Raw genomic sequence first — 13685 nt, forward strand, 5'->3', positions numbered from 1 at the left:
ATTAATAATATTTTATTAAAAAAAAAAAAATCGCTAATACATATTACCAATTGTGATATGAAAAAGCAAATACCATATAATATCTTAGTTTTTAAAAAGTTCACAGTTCCATGCTATTTAGGTATATAAATAAAATACATTCAACTCTTATAGGATTTATTTGTCATTAAATTATTAATAAATATTCTTACAATAAGGAGATATATGCATGCTTTTTTTTCTTCTCTTAAAATTTTCAAACATATCAAATATTTAAGACAATTTAAATGAAATACAAAAAAATAATATAATTTCATAGGTCTTTATAACAATATTAATATAGTAAAATATGCAGTGTATATATTCATAAAAATTGAGAAAAGGGAAAAAAAACAAATACAAAAAAAAATAAAAATTCCATACAAGTTATACATAAAAAAATATTTAAAAAAAATATATCTACATTTAAATTGCAATATATATTAAAATCGTATGTTATGTATATGCATATTGTTTACAAAATATTTTTAATCAATTTGCCCAATTTTCACGATTTTTAATATTTTTTTTCTTTTTCTTTTTCTTTTTTAAATTATTAGCACTGTTGTCTGCATTATCCTCAACAGGATTCCACCCAGGTATTTTTTTTTCACCAGTTTTATTTGTAACATTATTTATTTTTATGGTTTCATTTCTAGTACTAATACTGGGAAATGTCTTATTATTTTGGTTTCTTTCTTCTGCCAATTTACCCTTAACTTTATACGCACAATTTTCTTCCTATATATTTAAGGATATATATACGGATGTGTTTATATTTATTTATCTCATACAATGGATTTCCGATCAGGCTATACATAACAATATTCATGCACACACATAATACAATTATTTGTTTAATTGCTCCTTTATTCATGTATTTAAATTTTTCAATATCTTACTTGAGGCATATAATCAGTTCTAACACGAATGCTTTTTCTAAATGTACCATCACGACGTTGAGTTCCTTTGATAAATTTTTCATTTGTCTTTTCATTTATTATATATACGTCACCTAATGGTGTTACTATTTCCTTTATATAATCTTTACATTCATTATCCTCAAAGGAGTTGAACGATTTATTTTCTAATTTCGTTTTAGCCATTTTTTGTGGTTCTTTATATATATTGAGATTATATAAATTTATTAAATATACCAAAAACACAATATATATATTTTTATAACCTTATGAAAATTTTGTTCCAATTATATTTTACAAAAAGTTTATATACATATATTTTTTACTCTCTACATCATTTTCAAATGCATATAAAATTTCGAAATATGCTACCTAACCCAATATTACAAAATAAAATATTATTCAAAACTTTGGAAAAAAAAAAATAATATTATAAAGGATATGTTATAGATATTAAAAGGTTTTAAAAAATCACCGAGTTAAAAATTATGAACATAAAAAAATCATTCCCTACTAAATACCCATATTAAACATATCAAATACATTATATAAATAATTACATGCACATATGTATATACTAACTTGCATATTAGCACATCACTCGGTTAAGCATTAGATCAATATAATATAATTCAGGAAAACTATATATTTTTTCGAATTATAATTTTCATAATTTATTAGTATATCATGAATATCCATATAATATATATAGTGTATATATTCTTGACATATTTCTACATTGCATTTTATAGAAATCAAAATATTATTATTTTTTTTTTATACAAAATACATACAATTTATATTAGAAAACCATATTTTTACTTAATTTCTCTACAAAATAAAGCACCATTTTAAGATCGTCCAAAATAAAGAAGAAAAAAAAAAACGAACCAACATATAAAAGCCTTATAAAATAAATATATTCTTATATTTAACATACTACTTATAGTAAAGGCGAGTTCTATAAATTTCGATATGTGTACTATTTATATAATTTAGTGTTTGCATCGTATAGGACTAAACATATTAAATTAAAAATGGTAAACAACTTTTGTTTCCTTGAATTTATTAAATCTCAAATATGTTTTTTTTAAAATACATATAAACAGGAAATTTTATAAAACAAAAAAAAATAATAAATAAACTAATTCAAAACGTATAATATATACACATTTATATTTCAATGATTATTCTTTCGGGGATAATTATTTATGTTCGCCCTGAAGGCCATACTCCCTTTAGGTTTTGTTTTATGAAACAAGCAAACATATTTTTTCAAATTTCCATCAAGTGCTTAATTCTTTTTTATATTTTCATCTCTAAGTGGATTGTTATATCTACGATTTTATGACACACAATTGCGTCTATCAATAGTAGTATAATTGTAAACTTATTTAATATTTTTATAGGGATATTTTTAGCTTGTTTCTTTATTTAGTTAGTATAATAATTATTGTAATAATTGATAAAATAGTTATTTTTTTCATATCAGTTATTTTAACCATTTCCTCGATTTATTTTATACCTTCTCTCACATATGTGAATTGGCACATTCCTGGGTGGTATATGGTTATATACCAAATTATTTTCAAATTTTTTTTTATTTATATTAAATTTATATAAATTATTGTTATTTAAATATGCATTGTGCATGCTAAACTAATTTACATTATATTGTTGGATAAAGTTTTCTATATGTTGAGATAACATATTTGATTAATTTCATCATTTGTGTAGTTATTTCCCATTTTTATTCCATCCACCTATTCCTATTTCTTTGCGTTTTTTATTACGCTATTTATATATATATCAAACGTCTTTTTCTCCATTTGTGTTTATATTAACAGCACTATTCATATGTATGTATATGTTTTGTTATTTGTAAAATACACCACAAATGGTAAACAAAAAAATGGAAAAAAAATTATATAACCTATACACTTTAATTTAAGAAATACACAAAAAATTTCTAAAACATTCCTATGTACATAAATTTAAATATAAATAAATATATATATGCACAAAATTGAATTATTATTTATTTACATACCCCATTTATATATGCATATATAATTTAATCCTACCTATAAACCGCAAAACCAAATGGACTTGAAAAATTTAAAAAAAATATTTTTATAATTATACTGAATAAAACCAAATTACAAAATATAAAAATAAAGAATAAAATTATTTTTTTTTTCCAATCCCTAAATGATTATTTCTAAATATTAAATAAAAAAAATATAAGTATACTAACATATGAAGATATAATTTCGTATATTAAAAATTTAGAGGAATTATTTTCCATTATAAAAAGGTAAAACAATAAATATTTCACTCAACACGTTTGAATAAAATGTCTGTATTACCAGGGCCTACAGAAAATATCAACAAGGATAACAAATTTATGAATGATATAAAAAAATTTATGAACCAAAAAATTAGGGTAAAATTCGATGGAGGAAGAGAAGGTTATTATTTATAGCATATTAAAATATAATAAAAAAAAAAAAATATATATATATTAAACAAATTATATATATAATAAAAAGTTTAATAAACATAGAATGATCATATTTTTTGCGTTACAAAAGTAATTGATATAATAATGTTCAAAGTGAATAACAAGTTTGTGAATAAAAAAAAAGTTGTTATTTCACACTTTCAATATCCATATATTATATTTGCACACATATTTACTTCATATATCAGCCATTTTTTATATAATTTTGTTATATAGTTTTTTTTTTTTTTTTTTTTGAAATATTCAGTTGTTGGTAATTTAATTGGTCATGATGCAATATTTAATTTAGTTCTAGACAAAACTGAAGAATTTATACGAGGTAAAAATAAAACATATTTCTATATAAATATTAAAAAAAAAAATTATAAAAATCTATGCAATAATATTTTACGCGTTTATACTTTTTATAGACCCAAATGATAGTTATGTAATAACCGAAAAAAGTAGGAATATTGGCTTAATTGTAGCCCGAGGAACTTCGGTATTTTTTACATATATTATACCTATGAAGTGATATCTTATTACAATATTTTTTCTTTATTTTAAATCATTTTTCTCAACTTATATTCATATTATTTTATACATAGGTTGCCCTGATTACCCCTGTTAATGGCACTCAAGAAATTTCTAATCCATTTATATCGGAAGAAAAATAGGAAGCAAAGCAATGTATATATTGTATATACACATTATTTTTTTTTAAACTATTAATGCTGTTTTTAATTGCTAAATAAATAATTTTTTTTTATATTAAAAACAATTAAATAATGTCAATTTTTTTAAATTGTAGCTTTTAAAAATATATATATTAAAAATGTGTGGAAAAGTTTATATTTATTTGATGCGAAAATAAAGTAACTATCCGCATTTTCCCACGTATAATTCAAAGAAAATTATGAGCAAATAAAAAAAATAAAACATGTATATATATGTATATTTTTTTTTTTTCGTTTCATAAATGTGGATATTTCCGCCTTTAAATAAATAATATTATATTTGTTTTGCACATATTGAGATATACAGCACATTCGATAATGATTGAAAAAAATAAAAAACTATAAAGCTGTAAAGTGCGCAACAATATATATGAATACATAAGACATAAAAATTTGTGACAAAAATAGAGTGCAAAATATGTATGAGACCTAAAACATTTTATATGTAGAATATATGGAAACCAATCAAAGAAATAAAAAAAAATCAAGACCTCTCCATTTAATCCATATCAACAACATAGATATAATGTGTAATAAAATTTAACAAAATTAAAAATGATGACATATATACATCATCAAATGAATATGCATATCTTTTGTGGATTATAGTAATGAAAAAATATTTTCTATACATTTTTTGGGGGTTAATAATATATTATGCTATATGTATTTGAATATGTTTCGTTATTATATACTCAAATAAAATCATCAAAAATCAGAATTTTACAATTCTTTTATCTACTCATGAATGTACATTAACATTATGACGTCTATATGAACTACGATAACCAAATGATATGTTGCATTCTGAACAAAAAAATCGTTTAACATGATGATGAAAATTAATAATATGCTCTTTTAGACTAAACTCTGAGGCAAATTCTTTGTAGCAATTATTTATAGTACATTTATAATTTTTGAAAATTTTTAAATGAACTTTTTTAATATGCTTGTTATATCCATTAGAATGTAAATATATTTTATTACATTGTAAGCACACATATTTTTTTTTAAAACATGATCTTTTGTGTTGTATAAATTCTTTATATATATAAAATTGTTCATTACAAACTGGGCAAGAATAATAAAGATTGCATTTATGCTTATTTAAATGATATTTCATATTTGAAATAGTTGAATAATGATATGAACAGTTTTCATATGGGCATTGGTAATGTCGTATTTTATGCTCCTTTAATTCTTTTTGTGTGTCAAATTCAATTTGACATATTGCACATTTATATTTTGTTTTTACCTTATTATCTTCATGAGTTAATATATGTTTTTTTAAATGATCTGACCTTTTATATGTTTTCAAACATAATTCACATTTATATGGTCTAGAATCTGTATGCACACTCATTAAATGCCTTTTCATCAATTTCTTATTTGAAAATACCATACTACAAACATTACATGTTCTTATTTCAACAGGGATATTACTATTTTGTTCTGGTGCCTCCCTTTTTATTTCAGGCAAATTAATATTATCATTTGTATTATTTTCTAAATTATTGCTAATATTATTCTCATCTTCTTTCTGGTTTTTATTTTCTATATTATCAGTATTATTGTTATCATTTTCATCATTATTATTAACCTCTTTACCTTTTTCATTTTCCTTGTTTTCTTCCGATTCATTATTTTTTTTTTGAGATATATTTTCCATCATATTATTTTCTTTATTTATGTTATTACACTTCTTTAGTGAGGAAACCATTTTTCTTGTCAATATAGTAGTAGATCCCTGATTATTATCAGTAACATTCTTATTTGGATTTTTTAAGTGTTTTAATTTACAGTTATCTAATTGTCTAACTGTTAAATAAACTGAATGGCATGTAGAACATTCAAATTTTTTTTCATTTCTATTAGATGTATGTTTCATTAAATGCAACTTTAAATGATCAGGCCTTTTATATCTCTTAAAACAAATATCACATTCATATGGCCTTTCATTTGAATGGACGCTTTTTAAATGTCTTTGCATTAATTTACCTTTTACAAATACAGCATTACATATATTACATGTCCTAGATTCTATATCAGAATTATTACTATTTTCCTTTTTTATTTTTGTATCGTTATTTTTTTTTGCTTTCTTATTATTTTTTTTAGTATTTTTTTTCTCAATTATATGTTCATTATTTACACCACCAATTTCATCTGTATCTGCATCTGCAACTTTTGAATTTTCTTTTTCTGCACCATCATCTACCCCCAAAATCGCATTGTCCTCAATTTTTTTATCTTCAATTTTTTCATCCTCAATTTTTTCATCTTCGATTAAACTCGTACGTTTCTCTGACTGGGCACTATCCAATATTTCTTTTTCCTCAAATCGATCATCTTCATCTTTATTGTTTGATTGGTTTTCCTTTTTTTGATTTTCATAACTTCTATCAGAATTGTCGCTATAACTTACAACTGATGATTCTTCTGAATAATTATCTGAATAACTTTCATTTTTTTTTTTTGAAGAAAAAAAGAAAAATTTTGAAATTTTATTAGACATGTTATTATAAAATAAATTTCTTTTTTTGGGAGGGTTTTCATTTTTTTTCAAATATTTTTTATTATCTGTTTTTTCATAATCACTAGGATCATTAGATACACTATCTTCATCAATTGGTTTTTCATTATGTTCTGAATTGTTCATATTTTTATTTTCATTCCCTTTTTCTTTATCATCTTCATTCTCTTCATCATCTGAATCTTTTTCTTCACTTTTACTCGCTTCACTATCTTCTTTTTCATTATCATTATTACTATCATTATTTTCATCATTTTCTTTTTTTACTTTAATATCATTAACTGATATTTGTTTACTGCTATCTTTTGTTTCTTTTTCATGCGAATTGCTGCTTCTATTTGTTGCATTTTTATCAGAACCCCTTTTTTCTTTTTCATCCCCTTTTGGATTAGATGCACACTTTTTTTCATTCTCTGTGGATTCATTATTAGTAAAATTAATAGTAGTGGGTTCAACTAAGGATGGAGTAGCAGAACCTAATGATTTTTCTGCTTCTATATCTGTAAATGACTTTTGTTCTGCTTCATTTGAAATATCTTTGATTATATTTTCTATCATACTTCCTAATGTATTTTGATTATATGTATTGCTCTCTTCTTCTATCCCAGTTTTAATTTTAAATATTTGAGCATTATCAACTATACGTACTGGTGTGTAAAATTTCATTTCTTTATCATTATTTTTTTCTAATCTATTATTATAACAATTATTAATTTCTAAATTGTAAATATTTGATCTTATTTCTTTATTATTTTTTATTAAATTAAATGCATTGATTTTGTTTTCTTTATCTATTTCTTCGGAAATTGATAATTTGCTTATTTTTATATTTTCTTCCACAGAAATATTATTTATTTCATTTTGATGATTCTCTGATATTTCATTATCTGTTTCCTTTTCTTTAATAAGTTCATCATTGTTATCTTCAATTTGTTCATAACTCAATTGATTTTTTTTTTCAAAAGTGTTCATACCGATTTTTATTCTTTCATTTTCATCTTCACAAATATCATCATCATGGTTTTTTTTTATCACTTCTGTGTTTCCATGCATGTCATTCAATATATATTCATTTTTATAATACATTGCATCAATTTCATTTGGGTTTTTATTTCCGCCATATAATTTATTATAATTAAAATTTATTAAGCATTCTTTATTACGATCTCTTTTTTTTTTTTTTTTTTCAAGAAAATTTTTAAATTTTTTTTTCATATTCTTTGTTAAAATAAATGAATTTTTGTCATCTTCAACAAAAGACCCATATATATTGTCTATTCCTATATTTTGAAAAAAATTATTATTATTATTGTCATCAAAATCATAATTGCTATCATTTGTTGTATCTGTATTATCTCCAATATAATAATTGTTAAATACATTTGTTTTATTTATTATTTTTCCATTACCAAAAATATTTATTTTTTTATCCAATGATGTATTTGAACATGTACGGGGGGTTATGTAAGTATTTTTATAATTTTCACAAAACTCAAAGCCATATTTATTTTTATATTGTTCATTATATTCAAATAAAAAAACATCATCATCAGATATATTCATCATTGATAAATTATGACTTTTTTTTTTTTTTGTATATTCTTCTAATAGATCTTCATATCGTCTTTTATTTAAAGTATTTTTGGGGGGGTTATTATTAAATTTGTTTAAATAATTTTTTAATTGAGTTTTCTTTTTTTCCACAATCATTTTTGAACTATTTAAATTATTATTATTATAATAATCGCTGTTTATTATTGTGTAATCGATTTCTGAATCATTATTAAAATGGGTATTTTTATTTTCCCAATTTTGGCTATTTATTGATTTCAATTGACTCCAATCCATATTATTTTTTAAAAAAAATTCTTGATTTATTTCATTATAATCATCATCATTATTTATCTCATTATTTAAAAAATACAAAACTTTATTTTTTTTAATATTTGTAGCCATTCTTTTTTTTTCGTATTTTTTTTTTTTTTTATTTTATTTTTTTTTATTTTTTTTATTTTATTTTTTTTTTTGTATTTTTTTTTTTTTTCTCCGAGCCTTGTTACTCACCCATTCACTTCAAATATCTTCGTTATATATACATCCAATATTATATATTTTATTATCTTTTTCAAATGAATATTTATTTAGAATTATACGCAACAGCTATGGTATACAATGTGATATACATTAAAATAAATATGTGCATATATATATATATATATATGTGCATACACATACATACTGACATGAATTACGGCGTATCTTTTAATATTTTACTCACATAACAAAATTTAAGTTGCTAATTTAAGCTTGATATACTTATATATATATGCTCAAAAAACAATAATAAATAAAAAAATGCATACAAACAAACAAACAAACAAACAAACAAACAAACAAAAATAAATAAATATATAATAAACAAATAAAATTCCGAAATTATTAAAATATATAAATTAACTCTTAAAAATTTAAAACACAAATTGTTCAATACATACTAGATTAACCATTTTTAATAATAAAAATATATATGCTTATATAAGTAGGTATATATTACCATATCGTTATATCATATTTCTACACATACATATACATACATCATATTTATATATGCATACAAACATGCAATATCGAAATAACTAACGAAAAAAACAGTGGAAGGGCAATAAACAATATTAATCATTTATGTTCCCATATTGTACATAATGGTGGTTCATTTTTAGTGCATTGTATTATACATTTTAGATATATTTGTAAGATATGCATGCAAGTGTGCATATCCATATATATATATTGCTCATATATAATAGTTTTTTACTATTTGTTCACTACCCATAAACCAAGAGGGCGCTTCTTTTATAAATGTAAATACTAAACAGGATTATTATACTTGAAAATAAATACAATAAAGCATAAACCAAATATCACACAATAATAATATTTTTGAAAAAAAAATATTTGAGTAAAATAACTTGTTAAGCTATTATTGCATGTGTTTATTTTATTATTTCTTTTTTTAATAAAAGAAATATATTTTTCATATCACATATTAAATTACAGAAATGGTTACAATTTTATATTATATATAGTATATATATAATATGCATACACATTTGGGCCGGGCATTTTTTGTGAGAAAGTTGTATTTATAAAATGGGGGATACTTACAAAAGATATCAAATATTTTCAAACAATTCAATATATCTCAAATTAGAAATTTAGTTATTTTCCAACTTTATTTTATTTCCTAATTTTTTATTAAATTGCCATTATTTATTACTCTTTATGAGCAATTAATTAATTTCCTTTTTTCCACTCGTATTTAAAATTTTATTCGATTTTTTAAATTTCGCACTTAGGATTTATTCCCTTTTTTAATTTCGAAAAATTTCTTTGGTTTTATACCCTTTTTGACACATTTTAAAATTTCTCAAAATAAATAAATGTGTAAACAAATTGTAAAACTATTTGCTTAAAACTTAATGTGTTTATTATATTGCCATTATACCAAATAATTATATTATTCATAAAATAGCAAAATTTTCGTTTTCTATGTTTTAAGCAAATTAAATGCAAAAAGCACACACATAAATACCGGAAAATCAATAAAAAGAAAAATAGTTTTCAAAAAAAAATAGGGGGGAAAATTATAAATAAAATATAATTAAATATTATACAATATAACAAAGTGCATTGCTAATAAATATTTTTTTTTGGCATTATTTGGAATTTTTCCAAAATCGTTTCTTGAATAACATAAATATATTTAAACGCCATTCATCGAATTTTAGAGCTAATAAAATTACTTTTCTAAAAGGAATGTTAGGATTTTAAATTAATCTTTTTATTCATTAAAAAGTACCATTTTTTGTTTTTAATATTTTTATTTACCCCTTACTATCTACTTAATAAATGGCAATATATCTATCTAATATATACATATATATTATTTTTTTAACAAATTTTAATAGTTGTGTGTATTAATTTTCTATATAAAGAGAGTTTATTATAGAAAAATTTTAACACTTTTAATTAATACTCTTAATATATGTATATATTTAAGTTTTAGAAAATTATCAAAATTGGTACATTGTAAAAGTCTAAGACATATCACATAAACTAGCTAAGGTTTTTTTTTTTTTTTTATATGGTAAGAATATAATAATTTTCCAAAAAATAAAAATAAAAATGTTATTTGGAATAGTAACACCTTTAAATATATATTATAACATGTTTTTATGATTTATTATTTTTTTTAATTAACTCGTTAAATAGGAATTGTGTAAACAAGCCTCGTACACACCCTTGTTACATAAATATCACTGTTGTATACATAAGAAAAAAATAAATATGTGTGTGTATATATATGCACATAATTAACTAATACGCTATTAAAGCATAAATTTAAAGTATTGCAAAATATTGCATGCTCATTTTATTATATTGCAAATACATATAATAATCATTTTTAAACAAGTATGAAATAAAAAAAAATTTTAATTAATTTGTAGCAAACAAAATTTATGAGCTTTTTATTTTTTGATATTAAACAGTTATGTGCAGAAGAAAATATTAATACCATCTAGGAAAGGGCGATTAAAAAAGAAAAAAAAAAAGCAAGAAAACAACTACAGTATATAAACCATCGAGGTATATCCATCGGTATATATTATAGCTACTTCTATCAAAAGTTGCCATAAAAAAATAAGTGAAAATAATAAAGATATATAACAAGCCAATTATCACACGTACATACACATAAGCATATTCATATATATTATGACAATAGAATTAATAGCAAATTTAGAAAATCATAAAAGACGAATATGGAGTATTTGTTGGAGTCCAGATGGCAATTTTCTAGCATCAGTTGGCGCAGATAAATATATAACAATATGGTATAAAAAAAATATCGATAAAAATAAAAAGGAAAATAGTAATATGAAAAAATCTGAAAAAAACTATAACGAAAAATATGGAATCAAATTTGGTATATATGATATTATCGAAACAAATCATGAAAAATCTTTGAGACATATCGAATTTTCAAAAGATGGAAATTTTTTTATTGTGGCTTCTTTTGATTCAAAATGCTCAATTTATGTTAAACACAAAAATAATAAATGGAAATTTTATAAAACTTTAGAAGGACATGAAAAGGAAGTCAAATGCGCTTCTATTCACCCAGCTAATAAATATATAGTTACTTGTGGTCGAGATAAAAGTATTTGGATACATGCAAAAAGTAAGGGGCTTGAATCAGACAATAATAATAATAACAATAATAATAATAACAATAATAACAATAATAATGATAATAATAATAATGATAATAATAATAATGATAATAATAATAATAAAACCCTAAACGATTCTGATCAAAACCATCATAAACAAACAAAACAAATTAATATCAACAATACAGAAATACTAAATCAAAATGAATTCTCAGAAGAAAGCCAAAATAAATTAAATAATATCGAAAAAACACAAAATAATAATGAAACATTTGATTTTAATTTTGATGCTTATTTAACGGCACATACTGAAGATATAAAATTTGTAACATGGTGCCCATTAAGTGATAGTAATTTTATATCACTTTCATATGATAATTCATTAAAAATATGGAACAAAAAAAATGATGAATGGTATTGTATACAAACAATAAATGAACATAAATCAGTTATTTGGTGTGCTGCATTTAATTTTGATGGGTCACAATTTGCTACTTGTTCTGATGACAAATCTATAAGAATATGGGAAAGTGATAAAAAGAATTCTTATAATCAATTAAAATATCCTTTTCTTTATCGTCAATTAATAAAAGATGAAAATAATAATTCATTTTGTTTTGATATAAATGATGAATCTGCAACATATTCAAATAATAAAGGAAATAATACACAAAATAAAACGGAATATCAATACAATTCAAACAATGAAAAATCGACTAATCTCAATTGTGGATATAGTGATAAAAATGCAAAAGAATTGTTAACCATGTATACAAAAAATAACTTTATTCCATTATATTTCCAATACGGAATGTTTAAAACTGTTTATTCTTATCAAAATGATAAGAGGGAAACAGAATATCAAAATAAACCTGAATGGGAAACTGAAAATAACCATAATATTATATCACAAAAAAAGTGCTCTATTGGAAATAACTCACAAAACTATTTAAATAAAACAAATGAAGAAAATCAAAATATTCCCAACGAAATGGAAATAACTAACGAAAAAAATTCAAAAAATTCAAATTCAAACAAAATCAATACAGCAACCTATTATGAACACAATGAAACACAAAAAAATGAATTTGCATATGAAGAAACAAATTATTCATCCATTACTAATATTCAAAATATAAATAAAAAGGAAAAATGTTTACAAAATATCATTTTTGATGATTGGAAAATAAAACATATTATAGAAGGTTACCATAAAAGAAGTATTAGTTATTTAGATTGGAATAATTTTGAAGATTTAATAGCAACATCTTCTTTTGATAATTCTTTAAAAATTTTTTCAAAAAATGAACAAACATGGAGCTTAATAGAAAATGTTGAAGATGCTCACATAAGTGATGTTAATTGCGTGGTTTGGTGCCCACAAAAATATCAAAATTACTATATTTTAGCTACAACGGGGGATGACTGTGTAGTTAATATATGGATGTATAAAAAAGAATAAATTATTTTTTTATTTATTTACTCAATTTGATTCAGTTTGTAATTTTAATTTGCATATATGTACTTATTTAATTAAAATTTGCTTTCCTATATCCTTTGTTTCGTTCTTTATTTGCTATTAAATTTCCTATTTTATTTTTCAAAAATATTTTTTTCAATTTTATCGTTGCACACTGTTTCAGCACTTATTAATAAATATGTGTTTTCCCAAAAAAATATATTCATGTTCATATTTATAAATCCAATTACACAAGCAATGCATGTATATATCTACATATT

General features: G+C 21.8%; 4 protein-coding genes across 4 annotated transcripts; 2 read left to right on the plus strand and 2 right to left on the minus strand.

Moving 5' to 3' along the window:
- Positions 1–510: 510 nt before the first annotated feature.
- PBANKA_0607500 (mago-binding protein, putative) lies at positions 511–1124 on the minus strand (the record flags this gene model as incomplete). The annotated part of the gene is made up of 2 exons (XM_034568602.1): positions 511–759; positions 921–1124. 2 exons carry the CDS (start codon positions 1122–1124, stop codon positions 511–513), a joined length of 453 nt encoding a protein of 150 aa, XP_034420576.1.
- A 2170-nt stretch (positions 1125–3294) lies between these two features.
- On the plus strand, positions 3295–4118 carry PBANKA_0607600 (U6 snRNA-associated Sm-like protein LSm7, putative; the record flags this gene model as incomplete). Its single annotated transcript, XM_034568603.1, has 4 exons — positions 3295–3409; positions 3710–3781; positions 3873–3943; positions 4050–4118. The coding sequence occupies 4 exons, from the start codon at positions 3295–3297 to the stop codon at positions 4116–4118; spliced, it is 327 nt and encodes a 108-aa protein (XP_034420577.1).
- An 802-nt stretch (positions 4119–4920) lies between these two features.
- Positions 4921–8667, minus strand: PBANKA_0607700 (C2H2 zinc finger protein Zfp; the record flags this gene model as incomplete). Its single annotated transcript, XM_034568605.1, has 1 exon — positions 4921–8667. One exon carries the CDS (start codon positions 8665–8667, stop codon positions 4921–4923), a length of 3747 nt encoding a protein of 1248 aa, XP_034420578.1.
- A 2820-nt stretch (positions 8668–11487) lies between these two features.
- Positions 11488–13407, plus strand: PBANKA_0607800 (cytosolic iron-sulfur protein assembly protein 1, putative; the record flags this gene model as incomplete). Its single annotated transcript, XM_034568606.1, has 1 exon — positions 11488–13407. The coding sequence occupies one exon, from the start codon at positions 11488–11490 to the stop codon at positions 13405–13407; it is 1920 nt and encodes a 639-aa protein (XP_034420579.1).
- Positions 13408–13685: the final 278 nt, after the last annotated feature.

Source organism: Plasmodium berghei (genome assembly GCF_900002375.2).
Source record: "Plasmodium berghei ANKA genome assembly, chromosome: 6".
Lineage (NCBI taxonomy): Eukaryota > Apicomplexa > Aconoidasida > Haemosporida > Plasmodiidae > Plasmodium > Plasmodium berghei.